Genomic DNA, 21,956 nt, shown 5'->3' with positions numbered 1-21,956 from the left:
CATGGAGTGCCAGGTGCTTTGCAGGACTCTGGGGACCGAGATGCAAACACGAAGACATAGTTCTCGTGGAGCTCACGTGAGGGAAGCCGTAAACTCAAGGGCATAAACAAGCAAAGTAATTACAAATTGTGATCACTGCTGCAAAGGAAATGACCCTGGTTACTGAGAATACAGGAAGGGTCGGGGGCGGGTGGTGGTGGGACACTTTAGACAGGGTGGCCAAGAAAGGCGTCTTTGAGGAAAGGAAATGGAGGCAGAGACTCAGATGGCAAGGAGTCTGTTTTCCAGGGAAAGGGAACAGCGATGTGGCAAAGGTCTCAAGGCAGGAAAGTGCTCGGTGAGCTTGAGGAACTGTCAGACACCCCTGTGGCTGGACAAAGGGGAAGGTGACTCCAAATGAGATGGGGAAGGGCCAGCCCCAGGGCCAGAGTAAGGCACTCGGATGCTAGTCTGACTGCCGTGGAAGTTGCTGGGGTCAAAAAGGGGTTCTTCCTGAGTATAACCAGAGGATGGATTGGAAGGTGCAAGAGAACATCAGATTCAGCTGCCTCTGATGGTTTGGGCGTTAGTTTTAATATTTTTTAATAATAGTATGTTTTAGTAGTTCCGTACATTATCTGAAAATAAGGTCATCTGGCTGGAGGGGCCATGATCCACAAATTCACTTCTCTACTCACTCATTCCTTTGACCAACAGGTATTGAGAAGCTAGGATGCTTCAGGCACTGGGGGGATTCCCAGGCCCCGCCCCCATGGCGTGGGCCATTGTGGAAGACAGATGCTCCCAGTGGGGCCTGGGTTTGCCAAGACATTGAGGCAGGAGACAGCCTCACACATCTGGGAACCACCCCCAGTCCCCAGGTTTGGATTGTGTGGGGGTAGGGTGAGGGATGAGGCTAAAAGGCCAGGCTGGTGGAGACCACACAGGGTCTTGCGCACCATGTTAGGAAGCGAGTTCATGGGGCGCCCTGGAAGAATGCAAGCAGGAGGAGAGCGTCATCTGATTTACATTTTGTATAAAAACGCCTGCTGGCAAAGGTTTGCTCCAAAGTGGAAAGGGAAACATTTGGTGTCGAACAGCTAGGACTGCAAGTTCAAGCTTCATGTGCTCCAGCTGCCTTGGCTTCCCAGGGTCTTAGACGAGAAGGATCCTTGGGGATTAATTTATCCAGCCATCATATCTCATATTTGAAGACAGTAAAGCTCAGAAAAGCAGCTTGCTTGAGGTCGCCATTGTCCTTGGTCCTGGTCTGTACGCTGAATCCCAAATAGCCATTTCGAAGTCAGGTTGTTTGATGACCTGGAGAGGAATGAGGGGACTAGGTGTAAGTATCATGGTCAGGGCAGCCCATCCTACTTGCTGGGGACACAAGTCAAGGTCTATTTCCCATCAGTGGAGGTCAGGATATTATCCATGAGTATTAAGGATAAGGATTTGCTTTCAGTACTGTGGGTTAAAAAAAAAAAGTAATTGGAAAATCATGCTATCAGATAAGTGATCCTGCAGTGATTCCAAGTCTTAATGCCCAGGTAGAGCCCCAGGCTATGTATTTTGGCCGTGAACAGGGATGCTCTTTCACACCTCAGGTTTTCAGCTGTCAGTGTGGTAGCTTAAAGTCTGCTGTCTTCAGACAAGGGGTCATCTGTTTGGTCAAAACAGCAGTGTCTAGCTTATCAGTTGCATCTTGTAACCATGTTGCTGTGAGTCAAAAGCAACCACCCTCCAAGAGCAACAGTTGTGTTCCCAATCCCGCAAAACGGCAAAAACGTGCTACAGTTTTTTTTTTTTTTTCCCTCCCCAAGCAACATAGCAAAGTGATTAAGAACATGGGAGCTGATGTCAGACAGCACCGACTCTGTCACTCACTACCTGTGTGTTCTGGACCAGGTCAATAACCCCTGAGACCGTCTTTAAAATGGAGATAATAATAGTCTTACCAGCTTCATAGGCTATTTGTGAGATTAAATGAGTTAATGCATATAAAAGATTTACCCCCGAGCCTGGCATGCAAAAGCATTTGAAAAAGAAAAATGGTGGTTATGATTTTGTTCCTAAATGATTGAGCTTTTCCTGTGAAAAGACTTGGAGAAAGATTTCTCTGCAGACTGGCCCAGAGTGAAATATTATCGTCAACTCTCAGGTATCAGCACTGATACGGAGAATTTTGTAATCATTTACCTTGGTTCTGAAAGCAAATTATGCTTTTCTATTTGATGGAGAGGCCAGGGGTACACTCTCCTAGGCTTCTCGCTTGCCATCCCGTCGTAGGGGTGTAGGGTCGTACTTGAGTGACATGGCCTTCCTGGGAGTGATGGGAGGTGGCTGCCACAGAGAAAGCTGGGAGAAAGGGTGATGGCTCGTCACCAGCATTGGCGACCACCTTGAGGGGAGTCTGACTGCATTGAAGGGGCAAATGGTCTTTCTCTTGAACATACTGTTAAATTTATGAAAGTGTTTGACATCGTCTGCCAGAAGAGCCTGGATTCCCATGTGATTAACCACAGTCGTTTACAAGTCTCCACTACTTGTCCAAAAACAAGCAGAGTTCCTTCATAACCTCGCCCCAAGGGCCTGCTCTCTGGTGATCCAAATACTTGGCATCCCGAGAAGTAATCTTTCTCATCTGTTATCTTCAAGTAAATGGAAGAATTTGCTGTCGTTTCTGTGGCACTCAGGCCTGAGCTTTGTGGAATTAGCCTGCCGGTGGGGTGAGCATACCAGGAAGTGAGGGCATTAAAAAAAAAAAAAAAAAAAATGGAGCCAGGGTGAAGGAGACAGGAGCATATGGATATCTTCCTTTAGGGCAAGTTTACAAGTCAAGCAAAACAAAATTTTTTTCACTTTTTTCTTGTGTGTGAAGGGTCTCACGGGTGTCATCCCTTTGCTGACTGCTCTGTGGTTTACAGAAGAGTTTTCTGGCCCTTATTCTCGGGGAATCTGCCGTCAAATTGGGACACTAAAATTTTACAAATGGCAAAGGGTGAATTTTCAGCTGAGATGGCTGAGGTGCTATGGGAGGGATGGAGGACTTCACCCAGCTTCTGAAGTGCAGGCCCCAGCTCACCTCCCTAGGCTTTATTTCCCTCCAGGTTCTTCTGTAAATTGGGGATGATGCTACTCATTGCCAGGGCTGCGTGGTAAGAGAGATAAGGCATGTGATAGCCTTAAGGTGTGTAAGCCTGGAGCTTAGGGACAGGTTACAGCTGCAACCACAGCAACCCTTCAGGCCCCATTCCCAGCATGGCATCCAGGTCCTGAGAAGTTTGCTAACTAAGGGTCTGGAAGCTGTCACAGCAATCCTGATTAGAAACACCTGTATTGCCCCACCCCCCCCCCCCACTCCCTACCTCCCAGCCAGTTGTTTTCTCCCCTGGGGCTCTAGGTGTTCCCATCAGCTGTCATTCCCCAGGCCCAGTGGAAAGGAATCTGTGATTTTTCTCACTGGACTGGACTGAAAGTTTCAGTCTCTATCTGTGTCTGTCTGTTTCATTTAAGTATCAGTCATCACTTTCTTTCATATATTACAGTTGCATATGCTTCCTATTTTTCATCCCACAGTGTCTCTCTCAGTGGCTTATACACAGTAAGAGGTAATAAGTATTTTTCAAAAATTCTAGTGACTTGCCCTCACGTGGCAGGTGTATTTTAAGAAGTGACCGTTAGAGATCCCTGGAGAGGACAGACTTTCTGGGGTAACTGCCATGTCTCAGGCACTGTGCTAGAGCTTTCATGTCAGTTACATCAGTGAACCGTGGCAGTATTCTTCCCATTTTACAGATAAGAAAACTGAGTCCCAATGATATTTTGGACCAGCTGAACATCATCCAGCTTGAAAGTAGCCAAGTTAGGATTCAGATTCAGAACTGCCTCACTGCCTATCAGGAAGAGACAAGTTGGGGGACCCCCACCCCCCACCAGCATCTCAGATCAAAACATAGAGGCACCTACGTCTTAGACATAGCCATTAAGTGCATAGATAGCCGTGGGGGGCAGGGGCGTACAATTCTTAGGAGCCAAAATATGTATTTCAAATTGTCGTGGACACATTTCTAGAGATAGCAATAGCTGATTCCATGTCATGTTAAAAGTAAATTTTTGTTAAAAGCAAAAGTGTAATTTGATCTACTGCAGATTTCGGCCCATCTGTAACAGATGTCCCTGATATGAAGACCTTCTGTACACCTTACTTATCCTCAGGACAAGACCATTTCTTCCCCAGCTCACAGTAAACTCACTTGAGGGATCTTTGCTTTCACTCACAGATCCCTTTCCCATTTTCCAGCCCGATAAAGCAGTGCAGTTGGTCGTAGAAGAAAAGCATTTTTTTTTCCCTCCTTAAAACCAACTGCAAGGTCTCACCCCTACCCCCATAGGTTTTACAGAATGTTTTTTTTAAAGATGTGTTGTTTAGGGAATTTTTCTTGGTGCCTTTTGAGTTTCTGGAAGAGATCTGTGCTCCTGCCCCAAGGGAGCCTTGGTCATACCATCCTGCATCTAAATCAGTCCTTCCCTGTCAGCCACTGTGACCTCTTGGCCTCTGTATTCCCCTTCTCACCACGAAGCCTTCCTTATCCAGCCCAAAGGAATTTGGGTCCAATCAGCAGATGGAGATTTCCAGCTCACGGGCCTTCCATTTGTTGTAAGGTGATCACGGGCAGCTGTGTGGAGTCAGCTCAGTGCTGCTTCTTACCAGCCCTGTGACCTTGGGCAAGTGACTTGCCTTGCCTTGGGCAAGTGAGCCTCCATTTCTTCATACATTTAAAAAGGTGGTTGATGGGACTTCCCTGGTGGCGCAGTGGTTGAGAGTCCGCCTGCCAATGCAGGGGACACGGGTTCGTGCCCCGGTCTGGGAAGATCCTACATGCCGCGAAGTGGCTGGGCCTGTGAGCCATGGCCGCTGAGCCTGCGCGTCCGGAGCCTGTGCTCCGTAACGGGAGAGGCCACAGCAGTGAGAGGCCCGCGTACCGCAAAAAAAAAAAAAAAAAAAAAAAAGGTGGTTGATGATAGCAGATGTCAGCAGGGTTGGTGTGTCAGGGTTCTTGTCTCCTAGGATAAAATGGCAGAGGATACTGTAGGCAGTTGCACCCTTTCCTGATAGCCAGTGCATGGCTCCCAAATCCCTGTTTGGCTTAATGATCTGGGTTAGGCCATCTTGGAGCTTTGATCACTGTTAAGACTTATATCAGAGAAGTAGCTGTCTGCCAGAGGTCCTGCAAAGAGACGTTTGGCCATGTCTGGAGCCGTTTCTGGTTGTCACAGCTTGGTTGGGGATTGCTAAGAGCATCTAGTGTGTAGAGACCAGGGATGCTACTAAACATCCTACGGTGCACAGGACAGCTCCCCACAACAAAGAGTTATCCAGCCCAAATGCCAGTCCAGCTCCATGTGCCAAGGGTGAGAAACCCTGGACCAGAGGGACAGGGCATATGACCTGCTCCTTACCCGCTTCTCTCCAGCCCCCACACAGCCCATTTGGACATCTGGCAGCTCGGGGAGTCAGGGAGGTTCCATGGAAGTTCTCACAATCCTCAGCCTCGTGGAGAAAGTACAGTAAGGAAGCCTTCGATCCAGGTGCCACGTGACAGGGGCTATAATAAAGGTATTCTGCCTGAGGACCAAATTCTGGGAGCCCCACCCCCTAAGATCAGGGACTACCAAAGGTGCTCACTCTCACCGTTATTCTTCAGTACTGTTCTCAAGGTTCTAGTCAACACAATCAGACAGAAGAAATAAGTTAGCAATATAATCCCTGAAAAGGAGGAGGTCAAAATGATCACTGATTACACATGATATGGAAAATCCAGGAGAATCAACTGGAAAAACTCCTTTACAAAAATAAAGATGATTCAGTGTAGCAGCAGGGCACAGAATGGTTAGCAGAAATCAATAGTACAAACGTGTGTAACAAGATAGAAAATGGAATGGAAGGAAAGCTCCTATTTACAATAGGAATGTGAAATATAAAATAATAACTTGGATTATTTAGAAGTAGATTCAGTTGCAGTTAACACATGAAACCCAGACAACAGTCCTTTAAATAAAGTACAGGTTTTTCTTTTTCTTAAGAATGTTATCTGGAAGTATAGGTAGTCCATTCCTGGGACGTGGTCCTTATCTTTATGGTCGAAGGTGGCTGCTAGGACTCCAGGCATTACATCCTCATTCAGGCAATAGGATAGAGGAAGGAAAGCAGAAGTGTAAGGCTCTTCCTTTCAAGGAGACTTCGACACATCTGATTGGCTAGAACTTAGTCACATAACCACGCCCAGCTCTAAAGAAGGCTTTGAATTCTAGTTTATAGCTGCATCACTATGTGCATGGCTTAAAAGAAGTCAACATTCTCTCACTAAGGAGAAAGGGAGAATGAATATTGGGACAACCGGCAGGCTGCCATGAAATATAACAAAAGTGTACTACAAGATCTATAGGAGAGAACTTTAAAATGCTCCTATAGGACACAGGCAAGATTTGAACAAATGGAAAAACAAACAGTGTTATTGAATAGGAAGACTCAACATCATAGAAAGATCAATTCTCCTTGAGTTAATTTATAACTTTAAACACGTTTCCAATAAAAAACATCACTAGGAATTTTTTTTTAACTAGACAGATAATTCTAAAGTTTGTATGGAAAAATAAATATGCAAGAGTAGCCAGGAAATTTTGAAAAAGAAGAAGAAGGGGACCAGTCCTGCTGGCTATTAAAACATATTTTAAACCTACAATAATTTAAAAAGTATGGTACAGACCAATGTTACAGAGTGAAGGGTACAGAAATAAATCCAAATATATATGGACATTTAATACCAGTATTTATTAAAGGTGGTATTTCAATCAATGAGGAAAAGATGAAGTATTTAACATATTGGATTGGGGCAACTTACTAGAAGTCTGGAAACAAAGTTGGATCTATACTTCACACCTTTTATCAGGACAAATTCCAATTATATCAAAGACTTAACGTTTATAAAATGAAAGCCTAAAAGTACTAGTGAGAAACCTTGGGAGAATGCTTTTATAACTTTGAAATGGGTAAAACAAAGTCTTTCAAATGAAAACATAAACTCCAAGAACCGTAAAATTAAACATCAATTCAGTTACATCAAAAGAAATAAGATTGGCCTGGCAGAAACAAGCATAAGCAATGTCAGAAGTCAGAGAGTAAACTGAGACAAGTATTTGCAATTCTTAGCCCACACAAAGGTTGTTTCCTAATGTAGAAAGAACTCCTAACAATCAATAAAAATCAAACACCACCAAAGGAAAATAGGTAACAGTTCACAGAAAAAAAAATACAGATCACTTTTAAATATAGGAAAAAATGCCCAAACTTAACAGAGAAACCTAGGGATATACTGAAATACTATTTTTACCTATCAGACTACCAGACACTTGGTAACACAACATGGTAGCAAGCAGGGACTATCATATATGCTTATGGAGATGTAAACTGTTCAACCTCTAAGGAGGGCAGTTTGACAACATTCATCAAAATCCACATTTTTTACTATTTGACTCAGAAATGTCTAGGATATGTGTACAATTACTTTCACATATGCACAAGATGTCATTATGTACAAACTTAATCACAGCAGCACTATTTATAATAGCACAATATTAGAAGCATCTTAAATGGCCCCCCCCAAAATACGGTGGAGTATCATACAGCCATAAAAATGAATTAGGAGACTCTTCATGTGTCGAGACAGAAAGATCTCCAATATAGCCAATATATAAGTAGAAAATATAAGGTGTGAACGAGTGCATATAACAAGCTTGCATTCAGTTAAACGGGAGGAAATGAATGTATATTCACATTTTCTTTTTTACGTATAAAGTGTGACCAAGAGGGGAAAGGGGTGTCTGGTAGGAGAAGGGGAGGGAAATCATGAGGGGACCACCGCCCTCAGCCAGCTGTGCCTCTAGCAGAGCTTCGGGGATACCACCTTCTCTCTGCAGGCTCCATCCCCTCTCCCTTGCAGGGAAGGTCTCTGCAGGCTCCATCCCCTCTCCCTTGCAGGGAAGGTCTCTGCAGGCTCCATCCCCTCTCCCTTGCAGGGAAGGTCTCTGCAGGCTCCATCCCCTCTCCCTTGCAGGGAAGGTCTCTGCAGGCTCCATCCCCTCTCCCTTGCAGGGAAGGTCTCTGCAGGCTCCATCCCCTCTCCCTTGCAGGGAAGGTCTCTGCAGGCTCCATCCCCTCTCCCTTGCAGGGAAGGTCTCTGCAGGCTCCATCCCCTCTCCCTTGCAGGGAAGGTCTCTGCAGGCTCCATCCCCTCTCCCTTGCAGGGAAGGGCATTCTCTCTCCTCTCTCATTCTCCACCTGAGCAAGCATGGCCCTGGGCTTCCCTGAGCGCTCCCATCCCCTGAAACCCCACTCAGGAACTCACTTAGAGCCCGGGACAAGACAAATCTGGTCTCTGTGGTATGAGTATTTTTCTTTTTAAAATGAAACTGAAGACGCCCAGAGAAATAAAGTTGCAGTAGCAGCCTTCCTGGCCCCCAGGGGTCTTTCAAGCTGTGTTAATCTTTCCTGTTACAAAAGGAAAGGAACATAAATCACTAACTCTTCCTTGGGACTTGGATTCCCATGGGGAGTTGGAGTTTAGATAAATACAGGCAGTGGAGGGGGACTCCAAGGAAGATGTCAGGCATCATCGACAGGACAGTGGGAAGAAATGCTTTGGCCTGGGGCCTCCCTCCGCCACAGCAGAGGGGCAGCTGCTGCAAAACATGCTCGGCCCTGGTGGCTGCCCTGGGCCTTCAGCAGGAGTGACTTCTCTCTCCAGGGAGCAGAGGGGCAGGGAGCCCAGGGATGGTGTGCACCTGGGCCAGGGCAGGCAGAGAAGGGCAGGAGGTGGGGAGAAACTAGATGGTCCACCTTCTCTTGCTCTGAGTAGGAGCCCCCCGAGCAGAAGGAAAGGCTGAGCCTGATGGGCCGGAAACACTGAGTCGCAATTTTCAGCACAAGGGCAAGGTTCGAGTTGGCTCAGAATCTTCTGAAATCTATTCCATTTGTACAAATGAGAACGAGTCCTTCCTATGACATAACAAAGGCTTTAAAAGAGAGTGCTTGAGCGATGGCATGCGGGGTCCTTTATATTTTGGGGGTTGGTGACTGGCACTGAAAGTCATCCACCACTGAGAAGGCAGGAAGGTAGGGGAGTGTAGCACACGGAGGCAGCGATGCCAGCCTTCAGAGCCAGGGACCTGAGTTCAGGTCACAGTCCCACCAGCACCCTGCCACCTTACGGAGGTCACTTGCCCTCTTCCAGTCTCCCTGTGCTTGTTTCTGACGCCGTCGTGCAGAGTGTGGTCTTCCTAGCTCTCAGGGTTGTTTAGAATACGAATGTGGTTTGTAGACTACCAGGTGCTTTCCGCAGGTTGTCCTTACTATTAGCGTGGGTGTTGCCATGGTGATCGTGGTGGGCAAGGGTAGGTCTTGGAAAGGCAACTCTATAGACTGGAGAGCGTGTAAGGGGCCCTAACTCAGCAGGGCCGTGGATCAGCCTCTCAGCCACTCAAACGTTTGCAGGAAACCCGGCTCCCTCTCAGTTTCCTCATGAAGGAGGCGGGTGTTAGGGTATCAAAGACCGGCTCTTTCACACACCTCATCACAGTAACCCTTCACGCCAGCACATGGGCTTACAGACCAGCAAGGTGACTGCACCAGGACCACACCCCAGTAGTGATTGCAACCCAGGCCGCCTGCACCCGAGTCATGCTCCCCTCACTGCTCCCCTCCCCCAGCCAGAGCGGAGCCTTGACCACGCACGGTGGCCAGGGTAGGGACTCGGGGAGCCCTGGTCCCAAGGGCCCGGGCGCACTCTTCTTTCTGTAGCCCGCAAGCACTTGCTTGGAGCAGCACATTTTATGTGCTTTCTCTTTTCTCAAGAAGTCCCAGCTGTATGAGGAAATGGGGCCACGGGTGCAAGACAGGCTGGCCTTAGAGTGTTTCCTGCCCCACCTTTGCACTCGGGCCTGGATTCCTGACGGTGGCCGGAGTTCAAGTCCAGACGCCAGCAGGCTTGTGAGAAAGGCCCCTCTTGCTCTGTGTGCCGGGCAGTCGGCCTTCTTTGCAAGGCCCCCCCTACCCCGGAGTGACTGCTGAGAGAGACCCAGGGTGAGGACCTCCATCTAGATCTTTATATGGGACAGGTCTGGAATTTGCAGACTTGCTAGGGGAATTCTTATCCAGAACCCTAGATTCTATACGAGATCTTAGGGGAAACCCAAACTGTAAAATAGGCCATATGGAAGCTGCACTGGCTGAGGCCTGAGAACCACCCAGCTCTATGGGGCCTGGTTATTGCAACCAATGGGCCTTCCTTCCTGCACCCAGACCCTTCCCCTGCTTGGCCTTCTTGCCCCTAAGAGACTGATCTTGCAAATGTGTCGTGTGCGCTTGTGCAGGCTGGGGCTTCAGTTACCCTCGGCCCCTCAGCATGAATTTCAGACCCCCCTTCCTGGCGTTCTGGGCTCTTCGGGTTTGGTTTCAACATGTCTGCCTTGCCTCACCATTTACTGGGACTCAGTTCTCTGGTCTCTTCACTGCCTTTTGCATGTACTGTGTTGGCCTTCCCCTCCCTCCCACCTTTTCTCCTCATGCTCTGTCCAAACCTTACCACCTAGCCAAGCTTCTCTTGAGTCAGTTTCCTGGGAGCCCTCCCTGCCTGCGCCAGCCATCAATGGTCTCCCTCCCCCGCTGCCCCCAGAACACAGCAGCTCACATAGTCCGTGTCCTGTAAAGCAGCGCCTGGTTCTTATGTGGTTCAATGTGCTTCATTGGTGCCAATGGGTGCCAGTCTTGTCCCCCCACCTGATCCCCATGATTAACTGATAAAGGGAGGGGCCTAAGTTCCTTCTTTCTCTCTTATCAAGATCTGAATAATATGAATTTCAGCATGCAGTAAGGCTTCCGTAAATGCCTGCCGGCTTCTTTAAACCAAAGCAGTGTTGAGACATTCCTGAGGTTACAGAAGCTCCTCCCTCAGGCTGCAATGAATGGGGGGCACTTTGTGGGGTTGGCCGTTGTGGGCAGGAGCCCTGGACTGGGGTTGGTTGTCGGCAGATCAAGCCTCCTTGAAGACTTTCCTTTCTGTAGCAGAGTTCCCTGAGATGTGCATACCTCTCCACCTCAAAAAGGCCATATTGGGATGAGTGAAGCATTAACCGTGTGGTTCTGGCCCATCTTACAGGGATTTGAAACTGGACAACATCCTTCTGGATGCAGAAGGTCATTGCAAGCTGGCCGACTTCGGAATGTGCAAGGAAGGGATTCTGAACGGCGTGACGACCACCACGTTCTGCGGGACTCCTGACTACATCGCTCCCGAGGTGAGACCACGGACAAAGGGCCGCTTCCACCTGTTGCCAGGGCTGAGGCCTGAGTCCATCCCCATAGGCCAGGGTCATCCAGCGGTGCTGGGGAAGGCTCTGGAAAAACAGAATGGATTCCGGGGAGGAGGGAGAAAAGGCAAGGTAAAAGGCTTGCCGATTTCTGCATAAGGAAGTGGTGGTGATGGGGAGATGACGGTGAACTGAGAGTAGTAGGCCATTCCCCAAAGCTGGCCAGGCCCTCCCTGAGCATCCTCTCACCCCAGTCCAGAACTACCCGCAAAACTAGGACCAAGAGACATTTGTTGACTTGTATGATTGCTTTCATTTTTTTAATAACCAGAAAAAAGGAGAGCCATTGATAAAGGCAGTGATTAGCCTTATCAGCTATAATTGGCCTACAGTGAAACCAAGAAGTAGTTGCCATTTCTAGTGCAGCAGTGATTCCGCATAGCAGGCACACAGGATTGAGCCGGAAGACGAGAGCGCCTGGGCCTCATTTTAATAGAGATCGGAGATGTTCGTGGTGAGCCTCGCCAATAGGTTGCCTTTCATGGGAGTTGCTTGGGTGTTTTGTTCATCAGAAAGTGTTTGTTTGCCTTCACTTTCTGCGGGTCAGTCTTGCCTAGACTGAGAGATATCTAGTGTGGTATGATTCAGATTTAAGACACAGTCTGTCATAAATACTTAATAAAAATGGTGCTGAGTGTTCTGACACATGTGAGATGAGAAGGAAGTACCAATCCCCTTTAAGCATTGTCCATGGTGGGTAGGGGTAGCACGGCCAGATTTCATTTCCTTCCGGTGGGCATTGTTTGAGCACCTGCTAGACACAAAGCCATGTGGGGATGAAGAATTGACTAAGACCCTGGTGGCTCTCCTAAAATGACTTTGTGTCTAAAGAGAGTGACAGATAAGTAAACAATGAATTAAGCAGAATAAATAGGTACACAGCACAAGACGGTAACCTCCGGGATCGGGGAGGGTGGTTCTTAGAGCACCTGGTGGATGAATTGAGTTGTAGAGAATCAGCAGGATTTCCTTTGGTGGTATGAAGTGGGGAGCATTCCTGAAAACAGCAGGAAGGACTGGAGTGGGCGTGGGGCAGGCAAGGAGGCTCAGTATTCCTGGGCTCTGAATCCTTTAAGGCAGGGCTATGTTTCTAATCTGGGTACTCCCAAGCTCCAGCACACTAGTCAGTCTCTTAGTAATGGTTTGTTGAATGAATAAAGGAATGAGAACTTGTGATACTCCAACATGAGCAAAGACCAGGGGATGAGAACATTCTTGGCCATTTTTAGAAAGGAAGGTAGTGTGGCTAGAAGAGAGGATTTCTTAGTGCTCTTAGTAATGAACAAGGTTACGAAAAAGGACCAAGGAAAGTGGCCTTTATTCTGTAGGATCTGTGGACCCACTGAGGGTTTCCCAGCAGAAGGAGGGTCATCATCAGACCTGTCCCAGAAAGAAGACAGGCAACAGCAGTGTAGATCAGAAGCCAGAGGGTCAGGGAAGGACGGTTGAGAGTCTTTCCACAGCCCAGACAAGACACGGGGAGGCCTGAGGAGGGTCATAGAGTAAGGATGGTAATAGGTAAATTCTCACTGGAACCTCCATCTTCTAAAAGATCTGAAGAATAGAGATTTCAGTCTGTCTCTCTAGTATGTTCTCTTAGCAGGGACACTAGGAATTTAACCTCCAAGGAGAAATCATTGCAAACAAGAGCTCTCGATTGAGACTTGCTTTTTCTACCACCTTCCTCGTTCACTCTTTATCATCAGAATGCTTGGTCCTAGGCCCTCTGAATTGATGCCAGAGTCAAAGGGTTGGCAGCCCAGTGTACTAGTCAAGGAGCCAGCCCAAGATAAACATTCACTTTATGATGAACAAAACACCCACACAGCTTTCACAAAAGGCAATCCATTGGTGAAACTCACAATGAATAACTCCGGTCTCTGTTTAGAGTGGGCCCTAGACACTCTTCCTTCCCATTCTACACTTGTGCCAACTGCAGCATCGCCACTCCACGCGAAGTGAAATCCCTGGTCTTACTGTAGGCAAATTACAGCTGATAAGGGTATCGCTACCTTTATCAAAGGGTCATCGGGAAGATTAAATGAAATCACTCCGCTAAAGCCTTTAGCACGGTGCCTGGCCCACGGTAAGTGCTGGGTCGGTGGTGTCTCCGTCACAGTCTTCGTGGTCGTTGGGTTGTGCGGTGGGGTGGGAAAAGCACAGTCCGGAGAGTTGAGATTCCAGGCCCGACTTAACCACTAATGCCCCCATGTGATCTTGACCAAGTGGCAAAATGTTTTTGACCCTCAGGTTCCTCATCTTTCAAATGGGAAAATAATTCCTGCCCTACCCACCTCATCAAGCTGTTTTGAGAATCTAATGAGATTAGAGCATGGAAATGCTTCAGAAAGCATAAGCCTGTATTCAAATAGGAGGGGTTGTGAGACACCTGGCTAACCCCGGAAGCAGAGACGCGTTCTGAGGCATTAGCTCTGCCCTGGGGCTGTTCTTCCCACGGTGTGCCCTTGGCTGACCTCCATGGCAGCCCCTCTCCTTTCTCCATGCCCAGCCCCCGCTCCCCGTCAAATGGCGGCCAGCCCTGGGTAGCGCCTGGCGTCATCAGGCCCAGTGCCCGCTCTTCTACCCCAGCTCTGACCCATCAAGGGGTTGGCCGCTGCACCAGGTGCCCCCCCATGGCATGTGAAGCCTTGCCCTTCTCACCAGCTCCATCCGTGACAAGGCGATTAGGAAACAGATAATTAGGGCCAAGCCTAAGGGGAATTTTAGAAAAGATGCCACCCAAAATAGGAAGGCTCTGGAGGGGCCTGAGGAAGGGTGGGCAGGGCTGCTCTGTGGTTTCCCCAGCGCCATCCTGTCTGAGCACACGCAGGGCCACCTGGAGGCCACCTCCCCACCACACCGAGGAGGCACAGGACCCAGCTTCCTTAGCACCAAGGCCCTCAGAGCCCAGGAGAGAAAGGGGCATGCCCAGGAAGATACACACGGTGGGCACACCTGGCAGCCAGTCTCCCTGAGTGTTGGAACTGGGCTGGTCACAGGGGTAGATTCAGAAAAATATAGAGCCCCCACCCTCTGGTGGCTTATGGATGCCCTGGGGAGACAGCTGACCATGAAACAAGTAGCTCAACTGCTGGTAGTATGTGGAAAGTGCCTGGCAGATCTTAGGGCCAGGGTCTTGGGGTGTCAGAGGAGAGGAGAAAAGCTGGAGAAATCCGGGAAAGCCTTCTGGAGGAGATGGGTGATAACCATGACCTTGAGGTGGTACCACGGTGAGCCAGGCTGGGCCGCTGGGTCTTTCAAGGTTGAGGGAGTCTTGGGCTTTGGCTTTCCCTTTGCCTTTGGAACAGAGCAGAGTTACTGGCTCCTCAGTGGAGCCTGTAGCTCTGACCTTACAGATACCCTGTGCTGACCACTGGGCCGAGACCAAAGGTCCTAACCCAGCAGCTTTACCAGCCCCAAATAATTTAAAGTTGGCTGCATTTGCTCACATTCCTTTTCATTCTGAATTCTGAGGAGTCCTAAAAAGTGCATGTTTTTACTGTTTTCAGAATGCTTCTGCCCATCTTTTGATTTAATCCCAAGCAATCTACAACCTCTGGAAGGGCATTTTGAGTAGACCCCAGACAGTCTAGATACTTGGGTTCAGCCTCCTCTTCCATCTTAGAACCTGAGAACTGAGCTGGAGCCTTGTTCTGTAACGAGTTACCTGAGAAGTTACCTGCAAGCTGGAATGGCCTTTGCCTACTTGGGGGGGAGTCCTCAAAGTACACCCCCCTTGGGTACCTGCACTCCAGCCGTGCTTCTCCACAGCCTTCACCTTTTGGAATTCTTTATAGAATGACAGCGCTGAGAGCGGCCAGAGATGTCCTCCCGTCCACCCGCCTGTCTCTGGGCAGTACCACGCCTGGTTTGCTCTGACTGAGCATTATTTCTGCTCTGAGCCAAACACACATCAGTGACCTGCTACATTCTATATAAACGTGGAGACCAAACCTTATAGAAGAAAAACTGGATTTAGTACCACCTTGTAATTATATAGAGCTTTGTAGTTTGCAGTAGGTTTTCAAAATCTTCCACCTTAATTAATCTTGTGAGGTTAAGCTGAGAATCTGAGCCTCATCTGATACATGAGGAAGTCATGTATGGCTTGAGATCACCCAGAAATCTAATGCCAGACTTGGAGTGAAACTAGATGCAACCTGGTTGATCTTCCATCTCCTTCCGGCACATGGCCAGTGCTGAAGAAAAATTGGGATGGGGCAGTTACTTGCTTTTCAAAAAGTTCTGCAGCTTCTTGACTCAGAGTAGAGTTCCTCTTGTGCACTGACATTCTGATTCTGTTTGTAAAACTGCAGTCCTTACACACCGTTCTGCAGGAAGCCCGTGGTGTTGAGTATTCAGCATCCTGTCATACGTGCATGTAACCTAAGTGACTTTGACTCCACACACTTGGTCAGAGAGAGAAAAGAGAGGCAGAGAACGTAGATAAGAAAAATGGCCACCGTCAAAGATAAAATGCACCAGACAACCAAGGAGAGGATTTGATTTGAGATCTTGGAATAGGGAGAATGTTTATGGAACACCTCAAATAAAAAGAAGCGGGTCTGGGGCTTCCCTGGTGGCGCAGTGGTTGAGAGTCCGCCTGCCGATGCAGGGGACACGGGTTCGTGCCCCGGTCCGGGAAGATCCCACATGCCGCGGAGCGGCTGGGCCCGTGAGCCATGGCCGCTGAGCCTGCGTGTCCGGAGCCTGTGCTCCGCAACGGGAGAGGCCACAGCAGTGAGAGGCCCGCGTACTGCAAAAAAAAAAAAAAAAAAAAAGACGGGGGTCTGGGGCGTTATAGAGGCAAGAAAACAAGGATTCATCATCGAGCTGTAGGAAAGTCATGGGTCTTTTCTCAGAATATGCAAGAGCATAGTGGTCCTGTATGATTAGAACACATGTGGGTGGGGAAATTTATTAACTCTAGTTTCTTTTCCAAGAGCACAGGCCTCCTTAAATTCAGCATTGTCACCATTTAAAGAGGACTAAGATTCCGCTCACCGTTCCACTCAGTGAGCCGTGCCCTGGGCTGAGCATGCAATGGGAGCCCCAAATTTGCTGCACGCACTCACCCCAATTTTAGTGTCAAAAATGTGCACAGCTTTTTACGTGGCCCTCAGTTCAAGTCAGGAACTTCATCTGGTGCTCAGGCAAAGAAGCAGTCTGCTCCCCCTGGAAGACAGACTGTGGGTATTGGTTTTTGAAAGCTGGCCCCCAACATGGTGCCTCCCAAACTCAATTTTCACTCAACTTGCTGATTTAGAACCTAATTCTATGTAAGGCAGCTCCGCCCTACAAAGGAGCAAGCTGGAAATAGAGACGCGCGTCTTCCCACGGGCGCTGGTGGCGCAGGTGTAGCCACGGAGGGCAGCTTTCGGTGGACCCTGACGTTGCCCGTCTCCCAAACAGATCCTGCAGGAGTTGGAGTATGGCCCCTCGGTGGACTGGTGGGCCCTGGGGGTGCTGATGTACGAGATGATGGCTGGTCAGCCCCCCTTCGAGGCCGACAACGAGGATGATCTGTTTGAGTCCATCCTCCATGACGATGTGCTCTACCCGGTCTGGCTCAGCAAGGAGGCCGTCAGCATCCTGAAAGCTGTGAGTCACTGGCCCTCACCCACTTTCTGTTCCCCTGGCTTTCCCACCTCTCTCTCTCCCCGCCCACTCCTCCTTTCTCGCTCTCGCGCTCTCTCTCTCACTCTCTCTCTCTCTCTCTCTCTCTCTCTCTCTCTCTCTCTCTCTCTATCTGTCCCACCTCTGCTCACTGCTGAACAGAAGGGGCGGACAGCAGTCACCGCTGGGAGCTCAGGCCCACTGCACCCGCTCCTGCCAGAAATGGGGTCTGGGACAAATTACTGTTCTTGTGGGATAGGGACACCATGTCTGTGTTTCCCGAGGAAGGCTCCATGCACCTGGGTCCTCCAGTGCTGTAGAGGGGTCAGAGCCAACCCCTGCTCCACTGGGGTCACCCCTGCTGCTTGCACTCTGGGGGCTGGACCCTCCTTCCTTACCTGCACCCATGGCCTGTCTTCCTCCAGGGCCTCCAGTGGGGGAGGGAAGGGAGGCATTGCGCACCTGTGTCCGCGACAGCATTGCTGATCAAAAACGATGCGTCCCCTCAAGATCCCTGTGGCCACGCTGGATCCAGATGTAATAGAGAGACTGCCCCCCCACCCCCCGCCAACAAATAGTCCCTCACAGGTGACAGTGCTTAGTACGTGCTCAGCATACCCGTTGCTGCATTGTAAGACACTTGTACTGTGGCAAGTAAGTGAAGTTACCTGTCCCCCTTGGAATGCTGGGGGAGCTGGGGTGCACGGAAGGTAAGCAGACTAGCTTACCTGGGAACGGTCACCCCGCTGGGCTGAGGCCATGACATCCCAGGAATCTGGACTTCCGGTCCTGGCTCCTTTCGCCCATCAGAATGCCCCACAGTTCAGAGTTGGCATGCCTCAGTCACGGAATTTGCCACACCCAGATACCCGCTCTACCGTGATTTAGTTTTGTTTTTTCAATCAAGTCCCCAAATCTACCTAATTATATGTATTTTATAAAGAAATGTTATATAGCTATCATAAATGGAAAGAGTATCACTTGTCATAATTAATTAACATAGATTATCCCATGAAAATGGTAAAAATGACCTAAAATCATTTCGCAGGCATCTGGCAGGGGACATGTATCATGTTTTGGAAAATGCCACAGCAGAACATGTTGCTTCTTTCTGCAGTTCATTTTTGCCTTCCTCTTCCCTTCTTTCCCTCACCTCATTTCTTTCCTCCCTTCTGCATCTCTTTCTCTTTCCCTCCCTCCCTCCCTCCCATTCACTGATTCAACGAACGACCGTTTGTTGAGTGTTTCCGGCGTGTGGGGCATTGTGCTAGATGTGAGTAAGCACTGGGAAGTGTAACAGCCGTCATCCCTGCCTTGTGGAGATTGTGGTCCAGCAGAAGGTGGGCAATAAGTAAAAAACACATCCACATGTGGTCACAATTGGGATAAGAGCAGTGAAGGAAGTAAACGGAGTCTGCTCATTCCCTCATTCATTTATTCAACACGTATTTATTGGGCATCTAAGACGCTATACCAGGTGCTGGCTAAGGAAAAACCTGCAGCACCTGAGGCAGCCAGAACACCCCCCAGCAGAGCTGGTCACTCACCCTGGGCCCTGAACGCCAGCCTGACGCATTTCCCTGTGAGCCCCCTGCTGGCACCCGAGGTGAGCCCTTTCATTATGGATGACCTAGAGCAGTGGTCTTCAGCTAGGGGTGATTGTGTCCCCCATCATCCCCCAGAGACATTTGGCAACGTCTGGAGATGTTTTTAGTTGTTACAACGTGGAGGGGCGGGGTGCTATTGGCATCTAGGAGGTAAAGCCCAGGGGTGCTGCTAAACATCTTGTACTGCACAGGACAGCCCCCAAACAAAGAAGTGTCCAGTCCAAAATGTCGTTAGCACAGAGATTCAGAAGAGGCCGCGCCTGTGTCAGCTGGTTGGTGAGGGTGAAGTCTCTGGGAAAAGAGAAGAGCCTGTGGCTCGGGGTCAGCTTCCTGAGACGCTAAAACCTGTATGTTTATCCGTAACCCTGATACTTCCCCTCCCAGAAGTGGGAGGACAGGAAGAGCTGAGGGAGCAAGGAGAAGTCTTCTACTCCCTTGGCCTTGGAACACTTCACTTCCTCACATTGTCACCTGATTCTAGGGCCAGGCCAGGTTTTCCATGTCTCTGGCCACTGATCTGTGTCTCTGAGGTTCGCTGCCTACACACAGAACTCTCCAGAAGGCCATTTGCACCAGAGAGTTATGCAGTGCACAACCTGTGCAACAGTAATGGCATTCCTGCTGCCTCCCTTCCTCAGCACTGTGCCCTGAGGCCCAGCCTTCAACCCGCTGTTCACTCATCTCAGTGTACTGAGTGCACAGTGGGAGCCAGGCACTGAGCCAGATGCTGGGAAGATAGAACTGATTCCTATATCATAGAGCTCACCAAGGAGCAGAGATGTTTAGACAAATTATAATTTAAATAAACGAGAAGCATGGTGTCTTAGATGTCCATGGAGTGAATCTGGGGAGGCTTCACAGAGGAGGCAGCATTTTGACTATTTCTTAGAGGATAGTTAGGGGCTAGAGAGGGGCCTTGGACCAGGCAAGTAAAGGATGCAGTAGGCGAGCAAGAGAGACTGGCTACAGACTGAGTAGTTTGTGTGTGCCAAACTAAGGGGTATGGACTTTATCCTGTGGGCGATAGGAATCAGGGGTGGGTAAGCAGGGGTGACCTCTGCCAGCTGTTCGATTAGAAGGATGAAGTGTGTTGGCACCATTCCTAACCCGTCACTCTCTCGTCTGTGGCTCCCCTGCCTTTCAGGGGTGCCAGGCAGGAGGCAGGAGGAGGCTCCTACTGCCCAGGAGAACCTCCCTTGCTGATGAAGCCTAAAATGCTGTCATTATAGATTTATCCCTTTGGATTATAATTTGTCCTCTTAGGTTCCTTTGTTTAAATCTAAACTTTCAGCCTTCACCCCATGAAATATAATACTCAGTCTCTGACACACATGCACACACACACCCCTACCTTTATTCTGGGTGGCTATCAGAAATATTTCCACCTACCAGCACTGATTTGTATCAAGGTTATGTTACTATACGTCTGCTCAGTGAAATTAACATTTGCCATCAGGACTGACTCATTTAACAGGAATAATCATTTCACCTGAGTGTGTGAGGTCACAAGACACCAGCCAAAAAGTACAAAACACATCAATGTGTTTTTTACAGACAGGCATTGAGAAGAAGTAAGCCTTTCTTTTTCTTGTTTTTTATCTGTTAATCTATGTGGGGGTTTGTGCTAGAGATTACAAAGTCAAATTTTTTTAAAAAGTAGGAGGGCCTGGGTCCAGGAAAAGGAAAGAGGAGGAGGTGCCTTTGATAATTGACCTTTACATGAATATCTGATCTTCTTTCCTTCCCTCAAAAAGGACTGCTGACCTCTCAGTGTGAGTTTATCAGACCTCAGTCTCCCTGATGAGAAGACTTGAGAATCTGAGGGGGAATCAGAGGGTCAGAGAGTCTGAGCTCCTAATCCTGACTTGATACCTTGCTGGCTGTTTGACCTTGGCCAAGTTAATTAACTTCTCTGTGCCCCAGCTACCTCACTTATAAAGTAGGGATCATGATAGTACCTCAGAGGGTCACTCTGGATGAAATGAATCAATGCACGTATATGTAATACTACGTGTAGCACGGTGGCTGGCGCACAGTAAGTTCTGTGTAAGAATGAAAGAGCACCCTGAGGGGCAGAGCCCCCGAAAATGTAGAAAGTGGGCTTGGGAGGTGACGCTAAAGATGCTGCCTTGGCTGAGTTCCGTCTTCCCCTCACAGCCTGTGCCTGCCGGGCCTTTGTCACTGATTCCATCTCTCTCCTCATGCCCGCAGTTCATGACCAAGAACCCTCACAAGCGCCTGGGCTGTGTGGCGGCGCAGAACGGCGAGGATGCCATCAAGCAGCACCCGTTCTTCAAGGAGATCGACTGGCTGCTCCTGGAGCAGAAGAAGATCAAGCCGCCCTTCAAACCTCGAATTGTAAGTAGGCCGTGAGCTCGTTCCGCGGCGCGGGCGGGCCTGGTTCCCACGCGCAGAGGCGGGGGTCTGGGCACATTTTACAGCCAAGATGACAAGGGCGGGAGGTCGCCAAGAGGCCCCCTAAAAGAGAGTCTCCTCGGGCCTGGGAGTTTACTGTCGAAAACACGTAACCGGTAGCGGTAACCAAGGTGATGATTTATATGGGATACAGAAGAACCTTTTGTAGCTTAATCAAATTTTATTTATCTTGATCAAAAATTATAGATGATACTGGTTTTCCATGTGTGGTAGCAATATAAGGTTTCCTTATAGATAAGGTTTTTTTAAATGAGTAAATTTAAAGAAAAATGTTAAGTAACTAATGGTTGCAGTCATTCTGTGGAGCGAGCACAGAGCGTGAAGCTGAGGCTCAGAGATGGCCGTTTGCAGAAGACTGTCCCCCGGGCTGCCCATGGGTGCTGGCTCTATAAGACGCTGTTTCTTTAGGCCACATCTCTGCCCTCTCTGATCCACTCTCCCTTCTGCCTTCACTCCAGCCTCAGCACACACTCCTTCCAGGTTCTTGGGCCTGTTGTGCTCATGCCAGTGGGAGGAGGGTGCAATAAAAGGTGTTTGAAGCTCAGAGGTTGGAAAAAGGAATAAGCCTGTCGATTCCGGGCTTAACTCAGAGACCGTGTTGTGGCAGTGACCTTCTGCTGGAAGGGGAGAGGGCCGGCGGTGCTCTCCTTAAACTTAGAGAGAGAGTGTGGGTGTGGGTGTGCATGCGTGTGCATGTGTGTGTTTGTGTGTGGGGGGGGAAATTCTTATCTCTGTTGGATCCTAGCCCAAGGAGGCAGTCATTTAGATTGAAACTTTTGTAGCCAGCTGGGTAGCGTCCTGGGGGCAAGGGAGGGTGTGTAACATAGGAAGTTATAGGGCAGAGCCCCAGAGTCGTGGGGCTGGGGTCTCGGGCAGAGAAGACCTGAGATT

General features: G+C 49.0%; 1 protein-coding gene across 3 annotated transcripts in view; it reads left to right on the top strand.

Moving 5' to 3' along the window:
- The window catches only part of PRKCE (protein kinase C epsilon), a 683,788-nt gene that overhangs the window by 490,943 nt on the left and 170,889 nt on the right, over positions 1-21,956 (top strand). For all 3 annotated transcript variants that reach the window (XR_012325843.1, XR_012325842.1, XM_033838611.2), the window contains 3 exons: positions 11,196-11,334; positions 16,819-17,007; positions 20,841-20,987. Coding sequence is in view for 1 of the 3 variants with exons in the window: in XM_033838611.2 (XP_033694502.1) it covers positions 11,196-11,334; positions 16,819-17,007; positions 20,841-20,987 (475 nt within the window). In the remaining 2 variants the exon portion in view is untranslated. The remainder of the gene's footprint in view (positions 1-11,195; positions 11,335-16,818; positions 17,008-20,840; positions 20,988-21,956) is intronic.

The sequence above is a fragment of the Tursiops truncatus genome, chromosome 14, assembly GCF_011762595.2.
Source record: "Tursiops truncatus isolate mTurTru1 chromosome 14, mTurTru1.mat.Y, whole genome shotgun sequence".
Taxonomy (NCBI): Eukaryota; Metazoa; Chordata; class Mammalia; order Artiodactyla; family Delphinidae; genus Tursiops; species Tursiops truncatus.
This window is presented reverse-complemented; position numbering and strand designations above follow the sequence as displayed.